The 26,463-nt window shown below is 40.4% G+C and overlaps 1 protein-coding gene and 1 long non-coding RNA gene across 8 annotated transcripts; both read right to left on the minus strand.

Moving 5' to 3' along the window:
- Nucleotides 1-1,778: 1,778 nt before the first annotated feature.
- On the minus strand, nucleotides 1,779-26,463 carry LMAN1 (lectin, mannose binding 1). 7 transcript variants are annotated; one of them, XR_008744722.1, is made up of 15 exons: nucleotides 25,728-25,949; nucleotides 24,409-24,563; nucleotides 24,208-24,315; nucleotides 20,932-20,993; nucleotides 20,140-20,239; nucleotides 15,604-15,727; nucleotides 15,185-15,243; nucleotides 14,355-14,487; nucleotides 12,548-12,741; nucleotides 12,328-12,398; nucleotides 7,349-7,502; nucleotides 6,479-6,600; nucleotides 4,775-4,843; nucleotides 3,757-3,801; nucleotides 1,779-2,390 (listed from the first exon to the last, which is right to left on the minus strand). XR_008744722.1 is itself a non-coding variant. In XM_055790420.1 (14 exons), the coding sequence occupies exons 1-13, from the start codon at nucleotides 25,915-25,917 to the stop codon at nucleotides 4,807-4,809; spliced, it is 1,509 nt and encodes a 502-aa protein (XP_055646395.1). In that variant the 5' UTR covers nucleotides 25,918-25,949; the 3' UTR covers nucleotides 1,779-2,390; nucleotides 4,775-4,806. The 7 variants fall into 7 exon arrangements, 5 of the variants coding, with proteins under 5 accessions (XP_055646395.1, XP_055646393.1, XP_055646397.1 ...); XR_008744721.1 differs by having other exon boundaries at nucleotides 3,757-4,843; XM_055790420.1 differs by lacking the exon at nucleotides 3,757-3,801.
- LOC129782699 (uncharacterized) lies at nucleotides 19,273-20,132 on the minus strand. The gene is made up of 2 exons (XR_008744723.1): nucleotides 20,005-20,132; nucleotides 19,273-19,899 (listed from the first exon to the last, which is right to left on the minus strand). It is a non-coding gene; the product is annotated as an uncharacterized LOC129782699 (long non-coding RNA).

Here is a 26,463-nt window from a genome sequence, read left to right on the forward strand (position 1 = left end):
GAAGTGTTAACACCACCTTCTGCCTAGAAGAGATGCTTTCACAGAATTGACTGGGAAGGCAAGAAAGCTGAAAACTGGCTTGAGAAGGGATTGCTGAGAACCTGAGAGATCTTGCCTACCAGGTCTTGAGAGGTCTTATGAATGTTCCTAACAGCAAAAGGCTTTTCAATGTTAGATTTGAAATTCAAGACAGCAAAAAGCGCTTGAAAAGTTACTGGCCCTATTGGCACTGGAAACTGATGAGAAACACATACACAAAAAAAAAGCCTAGTGACTGAACTTCTGAAGACATCACATAGCTTGCTAGTGAATTGCTCATTTCGTTGTGGGTTTAGATATTTAACACAAATCTGTGTACAGAAATAATGAATAAACACTGATAAGGAACTAATTGCTTACAGATTACCTAAAGCATCAAGTTTTAAACCTTGGGTATCAACAGGGACCAGTACCTCCAGAATAATTCCCATTCCTGGCAGGTGCTTTACCTGTTGCCTGGAAGTCAGTAACCACTTGCTGCTTTTTGCTGATCACAGGCTTAATGACAACATACAGACAGCTGCTGAACAAATACTCATGTTGTTGCTTCCTTTGCTTTAAATCAGCCTCCTTTCCCTCTAGCTTAAGTGAAATAAAAATTAAAGGCTCAGTTTCTGTTTTATCTGATGGACATGGGTACTATGAAAAGAGTCTGCATTCCATACCTGAAGAATGCAGGCATCTCCAACACCAGAATAGAATTCAGACTCTCGTAACAGGCAAATCACAAAGAGCAAAACCTAAAAGCCTCATAGGGAGGCCAGCACAAAAATGTTACAGGCAGGCAAGCATCCAGCTCCCAGCCTTCTCTACAGACTGTGTTCCCAAAACACAAGTCACAGCAGACAACTCCAACCACATTGATTTAGAAGTATCTTAAGTGTTCTTTGAGAGGACCAAGACTCTCCCGCACTGCTTCACCCCTCTAGAAGAGGATGTCACCTTTTATCTAAGTCAGAACATTAGATCACTTGCACAGAAAGACAGAAGCAAGGATTTTAGGGCTTTCTCAGCTTGAACAGATTCAATTAAAGACTCCTCTCCTCCACCTATTAGAGAAACTGCTCCTGGCTGGGGGAAAGTGATGATCCATGAGGGAATTTGTAATCTTCCTGTGGGAGGTTACCACAGACACACACTGGATAGAACACACAAAACAAAACAACCACAAGGAGACAGACTGACTTGTTTTGGGTAGGCACACTGTATTCCAACAAACAGGAGCAGAGCACCCAGGTGACAGCAGAGCAGTTTGGGGAATCTGAAGAACAAACTTCAGAGATACAAGCAGTCTTCAATTCACAAAAATGTGGTACTCTGTATTCTCAAAGCAGCCAGCAAGCAACTCAATTTGCTGTTAAGACACAGAAGGAAATGTACTACTTTACATTTTGACCCAAGTGTCTACTACTGAAGGCAAGTCCAATATGCAACACAAGCTTTTCAGCAAATCTTTTAGGTTAGATTCACTCTTGCATTAGACTGCAATGCAGAGGATATAATCCCTTCACACAGAATGAACCCAGGCTGGATTCAGCATACCTTTGTAACCATCAGCAGTCATGTCTCTTCAATACAGGTGCAGCCTCAGCCTCTGAATGCCATCAGCTCTCCAGTATCAGGTAGGATTGAACCCAGATCTCAAAGCGTTCAAACTTTCTGAACAACACAGGGTAAAGAATGCTTCAAATACACTTGCTTGGATTTCATGGACATGTACCAAATTAAAAGAAAAAAACTTACTAAAAATATGCATCTTTATTCAGATAAGGTTATCTCTGAACTCCCAAGTGTCAATTTACATTAGTCAGAAACAAACATGAAAATGTCAGCTGTTTGAATTTAAAAAAAAACCACCACCACCAACAGTAGACAGTCTGGTATTACAGTAATTGATGCATTGATAAATGTCAGCTTTTCTTGAAACAGGAAGTTAGTTAATTTACAAACCATAATGTAAGTTTTACTTCTGAAAGATTCAGCTATGACCATGTATTTAATACACCCTGATGAGTACAATGAGATTCTCTTGTCACTGCCAAATATTCGCTACTTGTCATCCACACTTCAAATACAATTATTAGACTTGTTCTCCCCTGTATTATCAAACTGGATTCCAATGCGTCTTCTCCTCCTAGTCCTGAAATCTTAGTTCATAAGAATCAAACACAGTGTTGAAACTTCTAGTAGCCAGCCGTAACAGGAGGCTACACTGACTGACACATTCTTAAAGTCCAAATTTGTTGCTATCACTTCCAAAACAGACAGGACAAAATTTAAGCTGGGCAATTGGGAGCTTTCCTTTGATCCAGTGAGTGACGAAGCAATATGAAAGTTCCAAGGAGAGATGACTGTGAAATGAAGCATGAAGCAAAGTTACCACTTTTGGGATATTAACACTTTAGACCTTCTGCTCCCTAATACAAAAGTTTCCTAGTTGCACGTGGGAGGTATGTCAGATCTATTAGCAGCATAACACACAAGCTGAGCCTCACACTGAAGATACAATTGCAGGCCTAGACACCATCCCCAGCCTTCTAACAAAACAGACAAAAATACGGGCTGCTACAGCTTTAAAACAAAATTATGGTTGGATAAATTCACAGTAACAAAAAATACAGGCTTCCTCCAGCTGACACATTAGAGCTGTTCCTCATTACGTCAGATATATGCACCGACTTACCAAAATACAATTGTTAGCCTTTCTGTATAAAGGGTCTCACAAAACCTGCTGTGAGAGAGTTCTGTTTAGGTGTTGCACTGACACAGGAAGGCTTGCAATTGAAAGGAACAACAGTGTACATTTTCAGAACAATTTAAGAAAATATATTAAGTTCAGTATAGAAGAGTCAGAGTTGTAATAGCTTAGACTCAAGGCACCTGTAAATATTTGCTGGTGTTGAAAGAACTGAATGGATAAATTCCTACTCCTGTTATTCTGGCTTATCTGAAAAGTTTGTGGGTCCCCCCCATCCCCCCCCCCCCCTTTATTTATCCAGCAAGATTAGCTTGAGGCAGTAGTTTCTCCAATTAGTACAGCAAAATCTTCTCCAATTTAGAAATGAATCTATACCAATTACAGTATACTACATACTGTACACCTGTAAATAGGTGGTGCAGGTAGTATAATTTTATTGCCATAGCACAGACATGCACTTTTTGGAGACAGTATTTTAAGTAACAAAATATATTGCATAGATTTATCATTTCTCCAAACTGACAGGCACAATACTGAAGTGTTCTTCATTACAGTGAATTTGGCAGTATGTGTTACACTCCAAGGGAGTAGACTGTAGAATACAGTAGCAGTATGCTAGATTCCAGATAATTTTTGCAGATTCAGACAAACAATAATTAGAAGTGAAAATATCTTGATGCATTTGTGTATTTCATAGAATTAAAAAAGCCAACCAAACAAATCAAAACCCCCCTATTCTAACTCCACACACACACCCCATTCAAGGACAAAGTTACCACAGATGTATAAACAAGGCAAAATTAATTAATTTCACATTCCTAATTTGGGCTCTCTGCTTTCTTTCTTTCCTGAAGCAAACGTTCACCTGATAAACAATATCAAAAGCACATGTTCAGTCTTATGCTTTTGATATTAAAGCAGGAATTGACACACAATATTGGTTCTACAGTAGCTTTCAGATTAACAAACACGTCTGAAGCAACAGCTTGTGAAGAAGTGGGTTAACACTCAATCAATACCTGTAGTTTAGAATACTTGCCATGTCAAGATGTAAATCAAAGCATCTGTATTTGACACATGAAAGACAAGACAGCTTTATAAAAGTAAAGACATATTAATACACTAAATACATCATTAATAAAACCAGAATTGAAGAGGTACAAAGCAATAATATCTTTGCTCAGAAAGTTCCACAGATATCCACAGAAAATTACAGACAGACTTGAAGCTAGAAGAAAGAAATCAGTTCCACAATATACTTGAACTGTTTTATCATGTTTTCTCTCACTGCCCAAAACCAAAACCCAAAATAAGGAGATAAGCCTTTGTTTGCTGGTTCTGTCTAGTTTGTTTTCTATGTCAGGTATCAGCAGTCAGACTGTTGAAGGCCTGTCTTTGTGTCCACACTTTTAAAAGTATCTATATTTAACAAAGAGTTAGGATTAACCAATTCTTACTAAATCCAAGGTAAACAAATGAAATGTTTGTAACAGGTTCTGACCCCCATCCCAAAAAAACCCCAAAACAACCAGTTATTGAGGGAGGGTTTTTTGCTGATGTTTTTGTTTTGTTTTTCTTTTTGGTTTGGTTTGTTTTTTTTAAAGGTGGTGGTTCGCTTTTTTTGGGGGGTGGGGTGGTGTTTGTTTGCTTGTTTTGTTTTTTTTTAAACTGGTATGTCACAACACTTAGAGGCAAGCTTTCTGCATAGATCATCACCTGCAATTCTCATAATTAATTATCACCAAATCTGGGTGTTTCAATTCCTTCCCCTGAAATCTTAACAAAAGAGGAATATGGCATCTGCCTCCCAGTATTTATGAGAAAGTTAGCTGAAAACACAGACTTAGATAGGATCCACAGTCTTCTCCTATCTCGTGTTTGCTCCACTGCTCCCCAGTCTGTTTTTAACTTTGAGTGAACAAACAAAATGAGTTCTCATTTAAACTAACAAAATTCAATAATTTACAATATTGAAATATATCAAACACTAAAATTTCCCTCATTTACAAAAGTGTATAATTTTCTGTGCATACATACTGCTGTTATGTACACACAAAAGGAACAGGTCATCAAAAGAATTTTTTGGCTGCTGCTTCCTGTTGACTTCTGAAAGAAAAAGCAGAAGAGAGTTCCTTAAGTACCTATACTATAAAACTAGCTGACTGATTTAAATAAATAAATATTTCCTTTATTTGGGAATTAAAAATATTCCATCCTTTGTCAACATACACTTAGGGAAATCAAATATAAGTCACATCACAAAAACAGGACATAACTTTTTCTATTTACAAGGACATTGGCAGCATCACTGTAGTTCCAATTTTGCAACAGACACAGAAGGAAACAAATCATTCTGGAAAGAAGCCAGAAAATGTGAAAGAAAAGAAAAGAAAAAAGTACAAACTGATTTTTAATTTTCTACAGCTTCTCAGTATCCAATTAGCCTCAAAAAAGAAACATGCAATCAAGCAGTGAAAGAATTTACTTGACATGGGATTGCCTTTTCCTTCTGGCATGGAATATACTTAATTCTCTTTATGGAGAGAGATATATATATATATAGATATATATATATATATAGTGTGAATCGAGCACACAGACACTAATGCGGCAAGGGCATCACAAAGAACTGGAGGACCAGTTCCTCACTTGTCTTAGAAGCCATCTTTCCAGTTGATGGCATAACATGACATACATAAGAAATGCACTCTCTCCACTCCGTAGAGAAGCAGACACACAATAGAAGTTGGTGCAATCAGCAGCACTGGCCTTATACTGATACCAATTATCCTTCCATAGATGTAGCAAACCACATTTTCTCCTTGAAGGGCAATGCAGCTATTTTGGTCCCTACTCCTTATCCTGATAGTGTGTGTAAGAATCAGGAGGGAAGATGACCAAGTAAGTCTTTACTCTCAATAGGGTTTCCTTTCCATCAGCACAAATTTAATTTTAATACTACAACCATTGCAAGAAGGAGGAAGAGAGCAAACATCCCAATTAGTTTTAGTTTAGGAAGAAAAAAAAAAGTCCATACACTATCAGTTTCATATGCAGGAAAGGGATGAAAGGATATGTATCGCAAAAAAAGTTCCCTAAGGAATCTGTAAGAGGGGATAAATAGCTTGTAGATACACATAGCAAAAAAAAAATAATTAAAAAAAAATAAAATCACATCAGATTTTGTTAGAATTATTAATAAACTTCAGTAAGTCCAGCACAGGACCACAAAGATACTGGTCCAGAGCTGAAGAACATGCCTCAAAGAGAAGAAAAGCGAGGGAACCGGGTGAGCTTGTTCACCCTGGACAGAAGGCAGCTTCAAGCAGTCTAACAGCAGTTTTCTAACACCCACAAGATGCTACTGAGGAGACAAGGACCATTTCTTTACGGATACAACAGTCAAACTGAAACCAGACAGGTTCACTCTAGATAAACCATGGGGATGGGGGGAGAATAAAAACTTCGCTATGGTAATTTAACATTTCCGATGGGGTCCATAACTGGTAAAATTTCCATTCTTGGGAGGTTTGTAAGACCTGACCAGTCTGAACACTAAGTGACCCAGTCTGAATTCAGTGCTGACCCAGCTTCTAGGAAGGGGTTGAACTACAGACCTCCCACAATCTCTTCCAATCTAAATGTTTTAAAGATTAATGTAACATATCATTGTAATTGCATTTCCAGTCAGAAGTTTTAAAAAACATTTGCCCTGTTGTCTTTAAACAAAAACATACTCACCTATACATGATATAACCAATGAATAACACTGTTTGCACTGCTACAAATATGAGGAAGTGCACTGTAGATAAGCACGATGGAAAAGGTGGCAAGTCTGGACACCTCAATTTCTCACTAGATGGCTAAAAACCAGGAAAAACAGTATTTGAGAAAAGAGCAAACAAGACATGCATGCCATCAAAAGACTTAAATGTAAGAAATGAAACAAAAGGCCTTTGCAACATGATTGAAAAATTGGAACACAAGCAGAAAACAAGACAGAAATGACACTACTCTGAAAAATCAAACCTACTCCTGGTCTCATTTTCCCCTTTTCACCTTTATGTTTCTCAGATAAACTGACCAATGTTAATTTGAGGTTACAGGGGAAAGAACAAATCATTAGTAAATTAACCCAGAAATCAAGAACCTTCTATGGGACCACAAGCTAATTCAGCTTAATTGCTACTCAGGCTAGACTAAGGTGCACCTGAACATGAATGCAGTCACCTGTCACACTTGGAGATCTTAAGCAGAATCTGCAAGAGCTTCCCCTGATTAAAGCTCTCCCTTCTGTGCAAAAGCAACATAGAATCTCCTCTGCACAGAGCTGTCAAAGTAGGGGGCCAAACACAAAAAAGAGCATGCAGAAAACCTAATTGCTTGACCTTGTTTCCACAGGAAATTACACTAAAAGTCATGCTCTTTGTGCAAAACTTCTCATCAAGACACAGATCATGCAGGTAGGTCAAGGCAGTGCAGTTTTAGCGAAGCAGCTTAATGAAGGATTAATTGCTCTGTAAATTGCATGCTGGCTCATCTTAGCTTTTCACTAACAGCCAAATAAGGAAGCATTACAGTCACGCTTTACACTACCAGCACATAAATTACCATATTTCGTTGTACTAAATGCTCAATGTCCCTCTTCACTACATGGAGGTGTTCTTTGATGTCATTGAAGTGCTGAGCTGTTTCATAGACTCCTGCAGCTGAGCCAGGATGTTGAGCTCCACTGATCAACTTCAGAGTATCAGCCATGGAATTTCTGAAACAAACCACAAAACATCTTTCAGCACAGAACAGCTTTTCCACAAACAGCAATTATTCTGGACACCTTTTAGTCCTTTAAAATTAGTTTGAAATGCATAGTTGCCCCAAAAAGCAGAAGACATTTTTTCTAGCTTCGAAGAACACCTTCAAGAAATAATTCCTTAAGCTATTATTTTTAAAAAATAATTAATTCTGCACACAGTTTCCATTTGTACAGTGCACCACCTCCCAAAGTCATGCTGAAAACAAGATCTGGCAAATATTCTATTGCTAGACATCTGCTTTGCCTGACTGATGAAGTCTAAGACAAGTAGTTTTATCTGAGGCTCTTGCCAAGGCTTTAGGATAAGCAGAGTTTAATGCAATCTTTGAAGAAAACCAAAAGCTGTTTGAAAAATAAATAAATAAAAGCAGTCATGTAAGAAATAAAAATAAGGAAGAGGCTTTAGGGATAAGAAAAGATTTAGATACATCCTTGTTTCATGATTATCATTTATATGAGAAACTCATTTCTGAATATGCACTGTCATAATACTTAATATTGTGTTCATGTGAATTAATTTTGCTTCTACAACAAATCAAATTAAATCCATAAAAAGTTGAGGCTCCATAACTAATTTTGTTTGAGGTAAACTAGTCAATGAGAGAAAAAAACCACCCTTAATCTCTAATCAATGTTTATATAATTTTCCCCTACAGTGATGTTTCTTTTCAGTAGCAAAGAGGATTATTCTACAGCTAAAATACTTATCATATGAATGTTAAACTCTCCATTATTAACAGACTAAATAAAAATGTATTTGGATTTCTTTTTAATTTACTTAAAACTTTATATTTTGTTCAGATGAGAGCTTACTTCAATGCCTTCAAGGTGCAGTCCTAACCCTCTGTACAGTGGTCAGCAATTTACCATAGAATGGTAACTCTCCAGAAGTAAAAATTGCAAGCATAGGTATACTGTATTAGTATTACAGCAACTTTTGCTCCATTATAAGAACTAGGCCGCTTGTTTAAATCACTTGAAGCAATCACATAACTAAGTCAAAGCCACACACTAAATTCATCTACACAATTATATCAAGTTGGAGATACACCACTTTAAAAATAAGGCTTTTAGTAATTATGGCCCCTACTAAATGCTGGATTAACAATATACTTTTCTTCACACTAAAGACTACCATTTTTTCTTAAAAATATCACTTTAATCACACAAATCAACTTAATATACTAGACTAACAGGATTCTGCACACTTCCCACATAACCAAAAAAATATTTTCTTTTCACCTTCAGTAACAAAAAGATCAAAGAATTCACCCTTTCCTGTCAAACCTAGTTCCAAGCACACATTAGATCAATCACTTTCCACTGTTACGTGTTTGGGTATTCTGGATAATATACTGCACTCTAGGCCAGATGGAGTTACCCATGGACTTCTGCAAAACTCTCAATGTTTACCTCAATAAGCTCAGTTTTAATATTGCAAAGTTATCAAAAGAAGTTACCAAAACCCAGCTGCTTGCTTCTGTAAGCCTCTTCAAACAAAACTAATCAAAGCAGCTCTCTCACCTCTCATTCTACATTTCTGGTTTGGAACACAAACTGAACGCAAAAAAACCCTCCTCTGTATCCGACTTAAATTAGCATATAAATTACCCAGAAATTATTTTATTTTTTGTATTGTTGTTTTATTAATTATTTATTAATATTTACCTGTACTTGGAATTAGTGTTACAATAACTTATTTTAGAAGTAGGTTTTTCACCAGAAGGTTTTTTTTCTTAAAAGACCCATGCAAACCCATGCAACCACCATCATGACCACTGCCTAATAAATGCTGACACCAATTCTGCCTGTCCACATCCATCATATTGTTTATCTTGCCCTGCTATTTTCTGTGCTAGAACATGTGTGACACTCATTTTGTTCCTCTCCCTCCTAATACCACCACCCTATGCAATTAACAGAAATCTGCACACCCACCTTCCCCCAGACTGATCCACTGTTTGTTAAAGGCAAAATAACTTCTTAAATAGACATGGTCTATATCAAATTTAATTTACATTTACATTTGCACAAACAATACCATGCTGATAGCTTCTACTCTATTTTCATGCAAGATTCTTCTATAATCAGATGATTAAGAAATCCACAAATCTTGACAAGAAAATTACTTAGTAAGTCCTTTTCCTCCAAGATGACCAGCAATGCAACAGCAGGCTGTTTATCTATAAATAAAACATTTCTTTAATCTAAGAAAAGTATGAAGATGATGTTATGCAAACTCATACCTAGTAAGTCACTAAAAGGACAGACTGCCAATGCTAACAAGAAAATCTAATTTGCTTGCAAGGCATAAAGATTTGTCAAGAATATTAACATTAAAAGCTTTCATGGAAGAACAAGTGCAAAATTGGAGCACTCTAATCTTCATTCTACAAAAAACCTGACCTACTTAGATAAATCACTCAGAGCTGCCCAGGAAAAAAACAGCTGTAGTAATTGTTTTTCTCTTTTTTTTAAGCCCAAGGTAAGGAATGTTTTAACTATTATAAATGAAGAGTTAAACCAACTTAAAGCCATTCCTGCTAAAGAAAGCAATTGTAGAATGTCTTAGAAGCAGTACTCAGGCACCTCTACCAAACACAGGAATTTTCTCAAATACATTTTAGCAGTATAGTACCTAGAAGATAAGATTTTCACTTCATTTGGTAACATAGTTTGAAAAGCTACAGCATACCTCTCCATCAGTTTTAAAAACTGCATCTTAAAAAGCACCATTATTAATCACTTGGGAACTTGTAAGCATCCCTGCAGATACAGGATTTCCTGAGGAAGTTCGCTGGCAGAAACTCCTCTGACAAAAGAACCAATCAACACACTCAAATTTTCTCTAACCTACAAGAAATGGGGATAAGATTACTAAAACAGTCTACACAATACACTGGGACGTGAAAAACACATTTGTGTGTTTACTACACAATCTAAGTGTAAGTTACAGTAATTTAGTATTAGTGTCCTTTTTTTTTTTTCTTTTCCCCTTAAGTGCTGTATGACAGTGTGTCTTAGCACCTAACAAACCACAGAATTTTTAGTCAAGTTGGGTTTCCGGTATCTACGGGGATGGAGACTGCAAAACCTCTCTGGGCAACCAACCTATTCCAGCGTTCCATCACTCTCACAAGTTTCTCAGGTCTACACAGAATTTCCTGTATTTGAGTTTGTGCCTGTTGCTTTTCATTCTGTCATTGGGTACCAGTGAGAAGAGTCTGCCTGTTTCTATCACCCTCACCACATCCAAGGTCATGTATTTATACCCACTGATGAGATACCCCCAAGCCTTTTCTCCAGGCTATACAATCCTAGCTCCCTCAGCCTCTCCTTATACAACAAATGCTCCAACCCTTCAATCATTTTCATGATCCTTCACGTGACTCCTTCCAGTATGTCCATGCCCCTTCTGTACCAGGGTGCCCAGGACTGGGCACAGGACTCTGGATGTGGTGTCACCAGTGCTGAGTAGAGAGGAAGAATCATCCCCCTCAACCCAACGGCAATACTCAGCCTAGGATGCTGCTAGTTGTCTTTCCTGTACAAGTGCATTGCTGCCCAACATCCAACTTCTTGTCCACCAGGATTCTCAAGTTCTTTTCTGCAAAACCACTTTCCAGCTGATCAGTCCCCTGACTGTACTGATGGGCTAAGTTACTCCTTCACTGGTGCAGGACTGTGGAAACTGCACTTTTTGTCCCTTTATTATTCAAAGTTCAGGCCAAGAAAGGACATTAAATGTTTTCCATATCTGACCCTTGTTTCAGCTGCCATCAAGAAGCAACACTCTCTCAAGGCCTAGCCCTACTCCTACTGATAGAAAAAGGTTAATCTACAAGGGAAAGGAAAAAGAAGAAAAAAAAAAAAAGAAGAGGCCTCTCCAATGCTTATACACACTGGAATTCTGAGAGACTCGACATAAAACTATACATACTTTTTGCGATACACAAATCACTAACACTTAAAGAGACCCCTATGGAGCAATAATCAATATATGAGCTTTAGGCAGTCACAACAGAATAAGGGAAAAAACTCAAAAGACAAAATATATGTGTATATTGAAGAAAGAACTACTTTAACGCCCCCCCCAAAAATGTAATTAGAGGAATAAGCAATAAATCTCAACAATTCTTATTAAATGCATATACAATTTCATTTGTACAGAACTACTTCTCACAATTACTTACATGCCTTTACAGGTTGTTTACATTAAGCAAAACTTCAAATATATCTCATATAATATTGTCCAAGTATAATATTATAGACTAATAATATTATATAATAATAAAAAATAAAATCAGGATATCAGGAGTAGATTGAGTATATCAACAAGATACTCCAATACACTTTTTTCTGGTTCACTAGCTCTAAGTTGAAGGCATTTATGCTCATTGTGTTATCAATACTTCAAAATCAGAGCAACAACCTTTCATGAGGTAGCAGGTTATCACATTAGCAGAAATCGATTTTTTTTAGAGGGACTGGACTTACTTGTTCAACTAGAATCTTACAATAAAAAATAAATAATAATTAAAAAAGGCAAATTAGGGGGCTTAGCCACCCTAGGGACATGAACTTAATTATATTATTTGAGTTCATTTAGTTATAGAAATTAAATGTATGCAGAAATTTATCACTACAGAACTGACAGAAATTTCAATTTCACAGAGAAGTTTGTCAGTATTCTCCTACTGAAATAATAAATAGGATTTAAAAGGTGGAAAATAACATAAAATTCAAAACACAGCCTTAATATTTAGGAAGTATTTACCTCATTTCATTTACTTGTCTAATGACCTCTTCTTGAGTTTTCACAACTGTCTCAATCTCTTGCTGCGAAACCTGGAGGGTGTAAAGGGTGGGTGAGAAAAAGATCAGTATATCTCAGAAAAAGCAAATCAATCATGCTGTTGAAATTAGGCTGAGCTGTCAATCACAGTGTTTTTTGGGTTTGGTTTTTTTGTTTGTTTGTTGTTGTTTTTCTAATTTACCTGTCCTTGTTGACCTGGAAAACCAGCTCCTCTTTTAGCAATCTCATCTGTGACTGCAGAGACGTATCTCCTCTGCTCATCCAGAATCATGTCCAATTGCCTATTAAGCTGTTTGATTTCAAGATGAATTCGATTCTGCCCCTCAAAGATTTGTCTCAGCTCACGATCACTTACAGTTTCAAAAAGATCATCTGCTGTTAAGGAAAAAGTACAGGTAGTTCTTAACATACATGCATTCCTCTTAAGTTGCACTGTATCATTTTTCTTGCACCCTTCAAGTTACCACACGGATTACTTTTTTTCTGATAATTTCATGTATTTGATGTTTATTTATCACCATTGCCACGGCAAAGGATACCCAAATGGGATCACAACAAATGAACAGAGATAACCACACATTCAAACCCAGACTCCATCTCAGAGTTCCTATTTTAATACAGTGGCAACGTGCAAAATAATGGAAACAAGATGCTGTTATTACTAGGAGGCATAATTTTTTGCATAAGCTAGCACTGCATTACCAACTACCCTTCAGAGGAGATTTGCAGATATTAAGTAACAGCTACTTTTTACAAAAAGTAAGGTGTAAAATGTAGCTTGAAATAGACAAGTGACTGCACATTTTGAGCAAGTTCCTCTACAGCTTCAACATCCAGAAAGAAAGGCCAAAAGACTATGTGGCAAAAAGATTGTTCTTTCTTCTCAATGGAAGGCTGGACAATATTCCAAAAGCACAGATGAAGATAAAATGGTGTAGGACCCTTGGAACAGTCACAACTTACCACTGTGCAAAAAAAATGACAACCTGAAATTTCAGGTCCAGATGCCCACATTCCTGATATGTATGCATTCAAATACAGCCAATTCAATCCACAAAAGCAAGATACAGACTGGCTTCCATTACATTTTCAGATCAGTAGATTTTTTTTGCCTAGCTCTAAAATATAAATAAACCTATCCAAGCAAACAAACAAAACCCCCACCATGTTCCATAGGAGAACAAAGTCTAAGCACTTTAGCTAAACACTCAAAAAAAGTGGGCAAGAGTCATTATTGCAATCTTCCTAAATTAAGTATAATTTGAAAACAGTGTAAAAAAGTGTTCCAGTGTGAAATATCTTTAAACCAGTATTTGCTGAGAGCTGCAAGTGGAAAGGGCAATTCTGCCTTACCCAGCCAACATTAAATTTCTTATCAATAGCTTAAAATGTAAAAATAACAGCCACAGTTTTTAAGAATTTCAAGCTTGAAATGTCATTACTAGCCAACATGAATAAACACTGTATTCCAGCTAATGCTGTGGTCCTGAAATTGACCGAACTCACTATATATCCAGTATTAGGCAAACATTAAGATTTTCCAAGGAAGGACATTTCAGCATATCCACTAGCCCACCTTTAATAACCATCCATAAAACAAGATGGAAAAAACCATTTTGCTATGAATGTGCAGAAACAGACCAAAAAGATGACCTTTCAAATAAATTTTCAAATAACCAAAGAAGCTGTGCTTCCTTAATCATCACTTTACAGCCAGGGATGCATGACCTTCTCTCTCTTCCACTGTTCCATACAGATTCTCATTGTTCCCATCATGTTTCTGTGGTTTGTTTTGTTCTCAATCCAGGCATGACAAAAGGGACTTTGTATTTCAGAAAACACTTTGCAAACGAAAGACCAAAGATTCTTAAATAAAGTAAGTAAGATCAGAAGGAGCTTAGTAAGATCAGAGTATCAGGCCCTAGCTCTGAATATCCCAGAAAGTAAACATTTTTCTTGTCAACTGAAAAATTGCTCAAATAACTTGCCTGGCTGCCCTTGCACATCAGGATGTTCCTTTTGAAACTCTTCTTTCTTTTTATCCAGTTCTTGTTGAAAGTGTTCAAACTCTTCTTGATACTTCTCTTTATCTTTTTGAGGAATTTCTGCATCTGGTGTTGACTTTAAAACATTATCAAGGGGTGGGGGAGAGATTTTTTCATGTTCTCCACCACTCCTACGTAACTTATTCTCCAGCAAGGCTGTTCAGATTTCAGATTTGAAACACAATTAGTGGAGCACATTAATATATTAAGTTGAAGTGAGAAACCAGACACTCCTACGTAACTTATTCTCCAGCAAGGCTGTTCAGATTTCTGATTTGAAACACAATTAGTGGAGCACATTAATATATTAAGTTGAAGTGAGAAACCAGACATTCCTAGGGAGACCCACAGCTTTTTCCCCTGATACATTTGTACTTTCTGCGATTAAAAAGAAACTAAGTTTTACAAGGATAGATCCTGTTTAGCAGTACAGAACTGTTCTAGAGGTATGCAAAATTGAAAGCAAGAACATTATTTGTCTGCTTTCAAACAAAGTGTATTTTTTAGTTTGTTTTCTCTGCATGTTTTGATTAAATACCAGGATTTTTGTTGATTCAGTGTTGCTTCAAGAATTCTTGTCTTGCAAATGTCTATTACAATATTACCAAAACATTACAGCATTAGTCTCATTTTTCTAAAACAGATGACAGCACAACTAGATGCAAAAATCCCTGAAACAGGGATGCCAAATACGACTTCCAAGAAAATATTGTTATATGGTGCTATATACAAAACACATATAATAACACTGTATTATGCACAAAAATGCTTACTACTGCCTTCCCGGGCTCAGTCAACTGGAAGGTCAGAAAAGACAGGACATCATGATCATCTGTATTCAACAAACAGAACAAAAAAACCCACTGTTAATTGCTACTGCTAAACATTACAAATTCCCAAGTCAACCCTGCACTTCCAAGGATCTTCAGGCAACAACATCCTCCCAAAGTCCTCCCAAAAGTTTATCTAGTGGAGAATGAGACTACACAGTATCTTTGTCGGGACACATTGAAAGTCCTTCTGCTCCAGCTAGGAAAAGGCCTACACATATCAGTAATTCGGGAATAGGAGAGGATTAAGTACATCATTGTGGTAAAAAGCTGGTATAACGGATTAACACTAGCAGTAAAAAACTCTCTCATCAGCCCTGCAAGTTCCCACATCATTTGTCACAATTTTTAGCATTTGCTACCTGCAAGGCCCCCTGTTGCTGCAGATATTCCAAAATATCCTTGTGACGGCAATACTATATCTTGCACTTCTGCACAAAATTCATAGTCTTCTTTATCCGGAGTAAACCCGTTGTTAATTAATACCTAAAAGGATAAACACTTACAATGTTTACTACATAAATCTGTGTTACTTGCTTTGTCAGATTACAGTAATGCTCATAACTACAACTTTTCAGGTAACTCGGCATCTGATACTAGAAACCAGAACTTACTTCTTTTCTGAAAAGACACATTATACAAAGAAAAAGCGTAAGCTTTCTACTTTAAAAAGGAAAAAAAGGCCTGATTCAACGTTCAGCACCTAGGAGGACACACTGCACAGAACTGAGACATATAAAAATGTATTCATTTCAGTTAAAAGAAGCAGCAAGGCAAATTAGTGCATGGGAAGGAACATATGGGGAAAGGGATACTATCAGGAGAGGTGAACGTAAGCCAAGGGATGGCACAGCACTGCCTGAGGGTGCCAATGGGAACATTTATGCTGTTAACTATCTTATTTAAAAAAAAAAAAGCCATCAATTTAAGATGTGCTCCTAAACCAGGGAACACTGAGGGTTTAGGACCACATCTGAGATGCTCATACACCAGCACACTCAATATAAGACAAATGGGACAAACTGGAAGTCCTGGTCTGTTCCCAGAGCTACAATGTCATTGGTATTAGTAAGACTTGGGAGAATGAGTCCCACAGCTGGAGCGCTGGGATGGAGGGCACAGGCTGTTCAGGATGCACAGGCAGGGCAAGCAAGGTGGAAAAGCTGCACATATACATAACTGACAAGTTAGACTGTACAGCCCTTACAGTTAAGAGATGATGTGATTGAGAGCCTCTGGGTGAGGATTAGAGAGATGGAGAACAGCAGATGTCATTGCGGGCATCCACTACTCATCACCTAGCCAGGATGTTAGCACTGATGTTACCACTGATGTTAGCACTATAGGCAATTAGGAGAAATCCCTGGATCAGCAGTCCTTGTCTTTATGGGAGATTTCAACTTTCCAGACATCAACTCGGAATACCACGGTGCTGTGACAAGCACATCTAGGAAATTCCTGAAGATGAAGATAATTTCTTGTCACATGTACTCAGTGAGGCAACTAGGAAAGGCACCCTCCTACACTTGTTATTTGTGAACACAGGATGACTCATGGGAGGTGTGATGGTAGATGGCTGTCTTAGCCACAGCAATTACTAAATGGTAGATTTTAATATTTGTTGGAATGAGAAAAAACATCACCAGAGTTGCTAACCTGGATTTCAAGAGAGCAAAGTTTAAGCTACCCAAGAAGCAGTTAGCAGAGAAACTGCTTTTGAGGGCTTAGGGGTCCATGACTGTTGGTCAGTTTTTAGCCACTTTTTTTTTTTTTCTTTTCCTCTTCTTTTAAGAACCTTGCTTGCACAGCAGCAGGCAATCCCATTGTGTCAGAAGTCAAGCAAGCAGGGCTTGGCTGAACACAGAATCCTCTTGGAACTCAAGAGGAAAAAGAAATTGTATGATCTCTGGAAGCAAGTTCATACTTCACAGGCAGATTACAGAGTCATGGTTTGCACATGCAGGGAGAAGACACAAAAGGCAAAAGCTCAACAAGGGTTGAAACTGGCTGGTCAACGCAACTGTCAAACAACAAGAAAGGCTTTTTGAAGTACGTTAATAGTAAGAGGAGGTTCAAGGAAAACATTAGACCAACACTTGTTGAAGATAGTCACCTGACAAACAGGGATGAACAAGAGGCAGAAGCATTCAACTCTTTTTGCCTTAGTCTGTACCAATATAGACCTTGGGCTGCCTGGTCCTCCCAGACGACCACGGCTGCAGGAGCGGTGACCTTTCCATTTGTGGACATTAAAATTGTAAGGGACGAGATGTACCCGCTGAATGTTCCCAAGTGCACAGGGCCAGATGGTATTCATCACAGAGTGTGGAAGGAGCTAGTGGATGTTGCAGCAGGACCCTTCTCAACCATCTAGCAAAGGTCTTAGGAGTCTGGGGAGGTCCCCACTGACTGGAAGCTAGCAAACATTATTCCAATTTACAAGAAGGGCATGAGGGAAGACCCAGGAAACTACACACTTGTTAGATTAACCTCAGTGACTGGAAAAATATGGAGAAGATCATACTGAGTGCTACCGAAAAGCATCTAAAGAACAATGCAATCACCAGGCACAGTGAACACGGGCTCATGAAGTGGAAGTCCTGCTTAACTACTTTGGTATCCCACAGGAAGGCCATCCACCCAGTGGGTGAAGGGAAGGTGGTGGAGGTAGTTCTTTTGGATTTCAGTAAGGCTTTTGATACTATCGCTCACAGTATCCTTCTGGACATGCTGTCCAGCTGTGAGATACGCAGGTTCATGGTGCACTGGGTGAAGAACTGGCTGGATGGCAGGGCTCAAAGGCTTGACCTGAACTGGGGTACATCTGGCTGGTGACTAGTCACCAGCTGCGTTCCTCAGGGCTCAATTCTAGAGGCAGTGCTGTTCAGCATTTTTATCAGTGATCTGGATGCAGGAGTTGAATTACCATTAGCAAGTCTTCTGATAATACTAAACTGGGAGGTGCTGTTGACTCAAGGGACAAGAGGCCCTGCAGAGGGATCTAGACAGACTGGAGCATTGGGCATCATCAATGGCATGAAACTGAATAAGAAACACTGGATCCTGCACCTGGGACAGAGTAATGCCAGAGTGGAGAGCAGTCCTACAGAAAGGGACCTGGGGGTGTTGGATGATGGCAGGCTCAATATGATCCAGCAATGAGGGCAAACTGCATTTTAGGGTGCACCAAACACAGCAGAACCAGTGGCTCAAGAGGGGTGATTCTGTAGCTGTATTTATCGTCGGTATGGCCTCACCTTGAGCAGTGTGCGCAGTTCTGGGCCCCACAATTTCAGGAAGGATGTTCAGGTACTCACATGCCTCCAGAGAAGGGCAAAGCTGGTGAAGGGCTGGAAGGCATGTCCTGTGAGGAGAGGCTGAGGACTCTGGGCTTGTCTAGTTTGGAGAGAGGGAGGCTGAGGGGCAACCTTGTTGCTCTCTGCAGCTTCCCAAGGAGGGGATGTGGAGAGGGAGGTGCTGAGCTCTTCTCCCTGGGATCCAGGGACAGGGTGCCTGGGAATGGCTCAAAGCTGCGCATGGGGAGGTTCAGACTGGATGTGAGGAAGCATTTCTTTACCAAGAGGGTGCTCAAACCCTGGGACAGGCTTCCTGGAAAGGTGGTCAATGCCCCACGCCTGTCAGCGTTTAAGAGGCATTTGGACAATTCCCTTGACAATGTGCTTTAACTTTTGGTCAGCCCTGGAGAGGCCAGGCAGTTGGGCTAGATGACCATTCCAAGTCCCTTCCAAACAGAATTAATCTATTCTATAACTGATCATGGCGCGGTAACATCAACTGTGTTTCAAGAAATCCCTGCCTTGGGGATAATTAAAGCCCAGTCTATCAAAAGTATGCATCCCAGTAAAGGCAACACAGATTTTTGGTATGATCTAGAAGACTCATCCCTTATTGTTCTTAGGCTGACTCTAAGCTTAGGGAGTTTCTCTCCTTCTCTATGGATGCATTTACTGAACTGCTAATGTTAGCAGTTTGGGCCAGAGGAGCTCCTAGATAAGAAAGGACCAGGCACATTCAAAAAGAAAGCAGCCTTGGAGTCTGAAATTTTATTTTCATTGAAGAGTAACAGATGGCCTTTATCATTACAACACAGTGCAAGGTCTACCCTCTTTTAGGTGCATTCATGTTTACTTTTAGAAAAAGTTCTACTACAAAATGACAGCTGTGTGACTTACGGCTAATACCTATCGGCACCTTTTCTGAAGAAATCAGAAGCCAAGAAACACACGCTTTATAGCCATCGCAACCAACACCACATCAATGTTTTTCTTTCCTTATCTAGAAGGAATTCATAGTCATGTGAACAGTATTCAAGAACCCTTGAATGCTCCCTTGTACCAATGGGTTTCTATCTTCTTTAAAGTCCTGTTATTTCTGGAAGGTGGGAAGCCTCAAGCAGCAAATCTAAATCTACTGTCAAAGAGTGAGCCTCAGATTTTAGTCACATTTCAAGAACCTCTTACAATCAGCTATGAAGCCCTCTGCAGCTCTCAGATCAGCTTGAGAAATACCGTTCAAGTTAAGGAGCTGCTCAACCACCGGGAAGCTGAGGAACAGATGCTGGTTTTGGGACACCTCTACAGGCAAATAAAAGCAACAGGAGGGTGTGAGCAGATATGAGTATGTCAGCAAGATGACACCTAAGTAACATCAGAAAAAACCAGTAATACCTGCTAAGTCAGCTCAGGAAATTAGATGCACTAAGGTAGCTAAAAGAACTCATCTAGGATTTGAACATACTGTACCTCCTTCGAACTTCTGCTACCAAGCTCAACATTTTTAAGAATATTAGAATTAACACATGGGGTCTTTGGGTTTTCATAACAATCTCTCACTTAACCTGAAAGACATGAGCAATTATGTTATTTCAGAGTACTTACAGTTAACGTTTTTTGGTAGTATGTTGTCTTTACTCGAACAGGATAGGGCTTGTTACGAAAGTCCCTCTGACAGGATGCCAATGCTTGCGTGGAACCATCACTATGCAAGAAGACAACTTGCATAAAACTATATCTTATGATTTATCAGCTAAGACAAAAAAGCATCAGTGTATCACTAAGCAACATCACGATAGTTTTTCAATATGCAAGTTTTTCAGAAACTGTCCCACAACTGCACTGAGCTTTTTTGAAGCCTGGGGTCAACAGGACTAGATGCTCTACACAGGACAAATTATAGACAGAATGCAGTAATGGGGAATATTGCCGTCCCTGTGAACTGAGATGGAAATAAGCTACAGTCCAGGCTGTACCAACTAAGCTAAACACCTCTCTTCTCAGAGAATCCAAAAAGGTGGCAAGTGTGTTGCCGACAATAAAAAAACAGAAATCAAATAATTTCAGTAACGGGCAATTAGCTTTCAGCTAGTCACTTCCATCAGTTATTAGCTGTGTGTGGAAAATATCCTTAAGCAATGAAGAGGTAAAAAGTCTGTACCTCCATTTATGAGTTCACCCACCCCAAAGGACACAGGCCATTTAAATATCCATCAGTTGCCAGTTTCTGTGCTGTTACTAACAAAACAGTGTTTTAGCAAACAGAAAAATTCAAATGTAAAGGAAACAACAAAGTTTCATATGAAAGAAACCTTTATAAAGTTTCTCAAAGAATTTCATGCAAAATTTCATCACTGAAAAGCAACCATTTATCATTACCACTGAAAATAAACTTACTTCTGATGGTCATACAGAAGTTTTCCATTGTTGCCTACCACGATCACTGCAGGATTGTTTTTCTAAAAAAAAACAGCAAACAAATACAATAGTTTAATTTGAAGTGAAACTTAAATAACATCACTGATAGACTTTCTGTGATGAAACACTTAAAGTCATTACAAGTAAAGCACAGATGTTTTTATTCTTTCTATACTTCAGGATTACAAAAGCAAAATGACTGAGTCACAGCGTCACACTGTGTGCTTTGCAAGGGACTGCTATATTCTTTGAATAGTTAGGGGTGAAAAAACTCATACAAATTAAGTTCCTGTATATGCTAACAATTACAGTAATTTGACAAATATAGAAATGCAAAAGCCACAGACAGTAGAAATTTGTATGTAGTGAAGATACAGATCTTGAAACTAATAGGCGACTTATACATTCAACTTTGGCAACATAACACTGGGAAAACCATCCAAACAGACACTATGTTGACAACCTGCTGACCTTGCCACAGTCATGACAAAAACCTCAGGAACTATCTGTCAGAGACTAAACAAAGTCTGTTGAACACATCCCCAGTTATTTAAACTGCTACAGGATGAGGACAAGCTAACATAGGGCAGAACAGATTTGCAGTGCTATCCCAGTGGCTTCCAGGAGTTTATTCACAAACTCCAGTTTCTAAAAGAGCACAAGATTTCAACAGTTAACCTCCCTTCCCCCTTCAATGTTTCAATTCATCATCTCCTCAAGCGTAGTGGTTTTGGCTGGGATAGAGTGAAATTTCTTCCTAGTAGATTTTAAGGGACTACATTTTGGCTTTATGATGTAAACAGTCTTGATAACACAGCCACATTTCAGCTACTGCTTACACAGCCCTCAAGGCCTTTTCTGCTTCTCACAGTTCCCCACCAGTAAGCAGGCTTGGGGGCGTAAGCTCTGAGGGGCCACAGCCAGGACAGCTGACCCAAACTGGCCAAAGGGATAACCTGGAGCATATGGCATCATGCTCAGCCATAAAAGCTGGGGAAGACAGAGGAAGCAGGGCACACAGAATTACGGCATTTGTCTTTGTAAGTCATCATTATGCATGATGGAGTCCTGCTCTTCCTGGAGCCTAACACCTGCCTGATGATGGAAAACAGTGAATTCTTTGTTTCGCTTTGCTGGAGCACACCGCTTTACCTGTTAAGCCATGTTTATCTCAACCCACAAGTTTTCCTCACTTTTACCCTTCCAATTTTCTCCCCCATCCCATGAGAGGGGGAGTGAGCACGCAGCTGTGTGGTGCTCAGCTGCCTACCAGGGTTAAAACACAACATAAAGGAATATACCGTCCTGCTAGACAGATTGTTAGCTCTTAAGAAAAAAGCCTCAAGACTTCCAAGACTTCAAGAAATAATGTCCTTCCCAGTTCACAGTAGTGAGGCAGGTGGTCCTTTGTCTTCACAGAAAACCACAACCACCAAATGATCTGTTTCTTTTGCTTTATCACATAGATCACAACCACTGAACAAAACACTGGTATACAGAAATATATCAGTGTTTCTACTTCTCAAGCAATGGAGTTTGGTTACCTTCATTATTACATCATTAGTATTACCTATTCAGTACCACTGGAATACTTCATTCTAATCATCTTACCATTTATTTCAGTTTAACAACAGTAATACTGAATTAGTTCAGAGCATATCTGCATATAGTGTTAGTACATATAGTATAGTATTCAATCCTAGTGGTCAACAGGCAGACCAATTTCCACTGGGGATCATGTCTAGATGCAAGCACATACAAGAACTTGAAAGACAGTAGAGAATCCAAAGCAGGGAATAACTTCTAATTTTTTTGCCTCCAAAGGTCACAGGAAAGATGTGCTGTAAACTCTTGTGATACTTAGTGCGGTTTGTACAATTTCAGGTGTTCACAACTATGAAAGTTTATTTATTTTTTGAAGAAGCTCTTGTCACTACTTCTACAGAGAAAAAAAAAATCAACTCTAGTATTATCTACAGTCTTAGAAGGAAGAGAAAAAAGGCTTTGGAGTTTTTAATCAGCTTCATAAGCAGGGTGCTTTGAATTGGCAGTACTAGATGAAGTCTAGTTCTGGATGCTAGCATATTAAGCTGAGGACCAGTTACAGCACCAAACATCTTCCAGCAAACACACTGAAACAGCAACAAGAATTACTCCATACTGGCACCGAAGAAAGTTAACAGGTTGTCATTAAAATGAGTCTTACAAACTCCAGTATTTAAGACACGTCAGACCAGAGGACTTTTATTTTGACTGGAAGTGACATATCATCACTTTCTGAAAAAGGGTTTCACACCACACCAACTAAACTTGTCACAATCAAGAGCCCCAGTGCTATCAAAGTTCTGGTGAACAGTGTTGTCCACATGAGTTTTTGGTAGAAGGCATCCTCTGCCAGTTAAACTTTGCAAGTGCCCATATGTATGCCAGAAGTCAGAAAAAAAAAGAAAAAAAAAAAAAAGATTAAAAAATTCTTCATTACTTGAACAATACTCTAATTCTAGGTCTTGTCCTTGAAGATCAGAAACAATTGTCACCTTCAGCCTTCTAGCTTTGATATATGAAGAAGTCTGCTGTATATCAAAAGCCATCTGTAGGAATAAAGCTTGTACACCTAAAAAAATACATCTAAAAGGAAGCTGAAGTAGTGCAGGAAGTACAAAAAAAAGCAAAGCAAACATACTATGTATTGTTAAAGTTTCCCAGGATCATTCTGGACTGGAAAACTGGAAATTCAAAACAGCAACTGCCACCCCCATCTGCTACAGAATTTTTGCTGCTGAACTACTCAAAGCAGATCTGCTCCAGGAAAAGGAGCATCTCTGAAGACAAACACAGAAATTTGTGTTCCCACAGTGTCATATTTTTGTACAATATGCCTCTTCAAAACCACACATCTTCAGATATATCAACATTTCAAATTGCGTATGGACATTCTGAATTTCAGCTTTTATGTATGTATTTAATTTAACACACAAACCAATTAGTTATGTGTTATGCTTCAAGTTTCAAGCTTAAAAAAAAAAAGGAAAGAAAAAAGAAAAGAGTGTGAAAAAGTCTAGTAGAAATTCTGCAAGACAAACCTGACTATTCTAAATTATCCCTTCAAAGTGAAAAGGGGGAAGGAGGAAAATTACGCCTTCTCCTGCTCCCACCCCATTCCCTGCCCCCCCCCCCCCCCCCCCCCCCCCCGCCCCGAGGTTATATGTACAAAACAGGCAGGAAATTAATTTATAACCTTTACTCCCAACTAACCTTTCCATCATTGTCAAAGGAATCAAAGAAAATTCCAACACCATTCCATTTATCAGCTGCCCCAAAAACAGGACCTTCCAAGCCTTGCTCTTCTGTAAACCAGATTGCCTATTACAGAAAGCAAGTAAGAGCTGTAAGTCAAGAATAACTTTTTAAAGCATGCCAAATTTTTTTCTTTTTGTTAGCTCGAATTTTTAATACCAATCCATCAGCTCCAATGCGGCCTCTTCCTGTAACTCGAAAGGTCACTTTGACTTCCCAATATTCAAATATTGACTTGTTTTTTGTCCACGCTGACCCTCTTTGGCTTTTCAAAGATGTCGTTACACGAATCTGATCTGTACTTGGTATAGCATCTAGAAAGGAAAGAAACCAACAATGAATATATGAAAGAGAAAGTATTGCAAGTGCTTAACTAGCCAATTAACAAATCTTCAAAACTCAAATTTTCTGCTCTCCTCAATTAGCAAACAGTTTTCAAAACAAACTTTTCAGTGAAGTACTCAACTGCTTTGGGGGGGGGGGGGGGGGGGGGAGGGGACGGGACCCAAATCCCCACACCTTTACTTTCAATAACTTCCTTACTACTGCTTAATCACCTTCGATTTGGGACCACAACATAAAACTTCAGGAGAATGCTGGTCCTGCTGTTAGGATACATATTAATTAAAAAAACAAACACAACAAAAAAACCTCAGGCTTAGCTTTCTGCTGTATCCCACATACTGTTTAACAAGTGACAAATTTTTGTTCTGCTTTTTAAAGACAGAGGTTCTGATTCTCTAATTAAAAGAATAATTAGTCACACATTTAGATAAATTAATTAACTTACGTTAAATAACATCTACTTTTGTGATTATCTGATTAAAAAAGCAGGAAAAATCTGTCTATAGACAGTTTCCTCCACATTGCTTGTGGCATAATGTCAAATAAGGTCAAAAGTCGGCACTCGTGAATTAACCAATATAAACTAAAGTCCACCAAACAATAAAACCACGACATAAGTTACTTCAGAGGAACTGTGCTGCGGCGGAACCCAGTGCACGGGTCAGCACCCATACGTCTTAAAAAGCGGGTGGCCTGAGGGATGACCCGGTGCCTCCCGAGCCAGGCCAGGCCCGCACGGCGCCTACGGACGACGCAGCCGTGTCTGCCACGTCGCGCTGCGCGAGCACCACGCGCTGCTGTGCCGCGGGGACCGGCAGCCGGCCCCGGGCGCACCGCAGCGGCGAACCCCCTCCCTCCCGGCCCGGCCCGGCGCCACACCGCCGCCGCCACGACGGCCGCGCGGGAGGCGCCGCGGGGGGAACTCGGGGGCGTCGCACAGCCACCGCGGTACGTGCCCCGCGGCGCGCCGCCGGGCTGGGCCCGCTCGCCCTGGCCCTCCTCCCGCAAGACGCCCGCCGGAACCGCTGGCGCCTGCCCCCGCGTCCCTCGGCTCCCGGCCAGAGCGGCTCCTTCCCGCACCTTCCCTTCAGGCCACGAGGGCTGCGCACCCGCCGCCGCGGCGCGGCACTTACTGCCCATATGCACCCAGAACGGCACCGTCCCGTCCGCCTGCACTAGGTGCGGCCCCTTGAAGCTGTACTTGTACTCGAAGCGGCGGTGTGGCACAGGGGCCGCCGGGCGCTCCGCTGCCAGCCCGAGGGCAAGCAGGGTAGCGGCGAGGAGGGTCGCAGCCAGGCCACCCCGCTGCGCGCACACCGCCATCTTGGCCCGTGCCGCGGGACGCCGGGCACAGCCAACAGGGCGCCACACGATTGGCCGCGCGCGGAGGCGGGGCAAGGGGCGGGCCAGGCTGCCTCCCTCCGGCGCGCCGGGGGGCCCCGCCCTGCAGGCGGCGGGGTCCGGGAGCCCGAGAGGTGGTGCGTGTGAGGGAGCCTGGCCTGTAGCAGTGGCGAGCAGCCACGGAGGCGTGCGCGCTGCCGGGGGAGAGCTGCCCGTCCCCTCGGGCGTTCACGCGGGGGCCGCGGCTGCAGGGAGCCGGCTCGGCCGACGGCGCGCCTCTCCGCCGGCAGCCGGGGCGTCGCGGAGCCCTCGCGGCCGTGCGGCCTGTCGTACCTCGGCCTGTCGTACCTCGGCCTCTCGCACGGCTGCGTGCCACCCACCGTCTCCAGAGTGCCGGGGGCGGGGGGATGGCCTGCGGTCCCCATCGGCGCGGCCGCCTCCCTCGGCAGGGACCTGCTGCGCGGGCTCTGTCCGTCGGGAAGCCTGCAGCAGCACCGGTGCTGTTCTTCGCATCGCAGGGGTCCAGCC

Source organism: Falco peregrinus, chromosome Z (genome assembly GCF_023634155.1).
Source record: "Falco peregrinus isolate bFalPer1 chromosome Z, bFalPer1.pri, whole genome shotgun sequence".
NCBI lineage: Eukaryota > Metazoa > Chordata > Aves > Falconiformes > Falconidae > Falco > Falco peregrinus.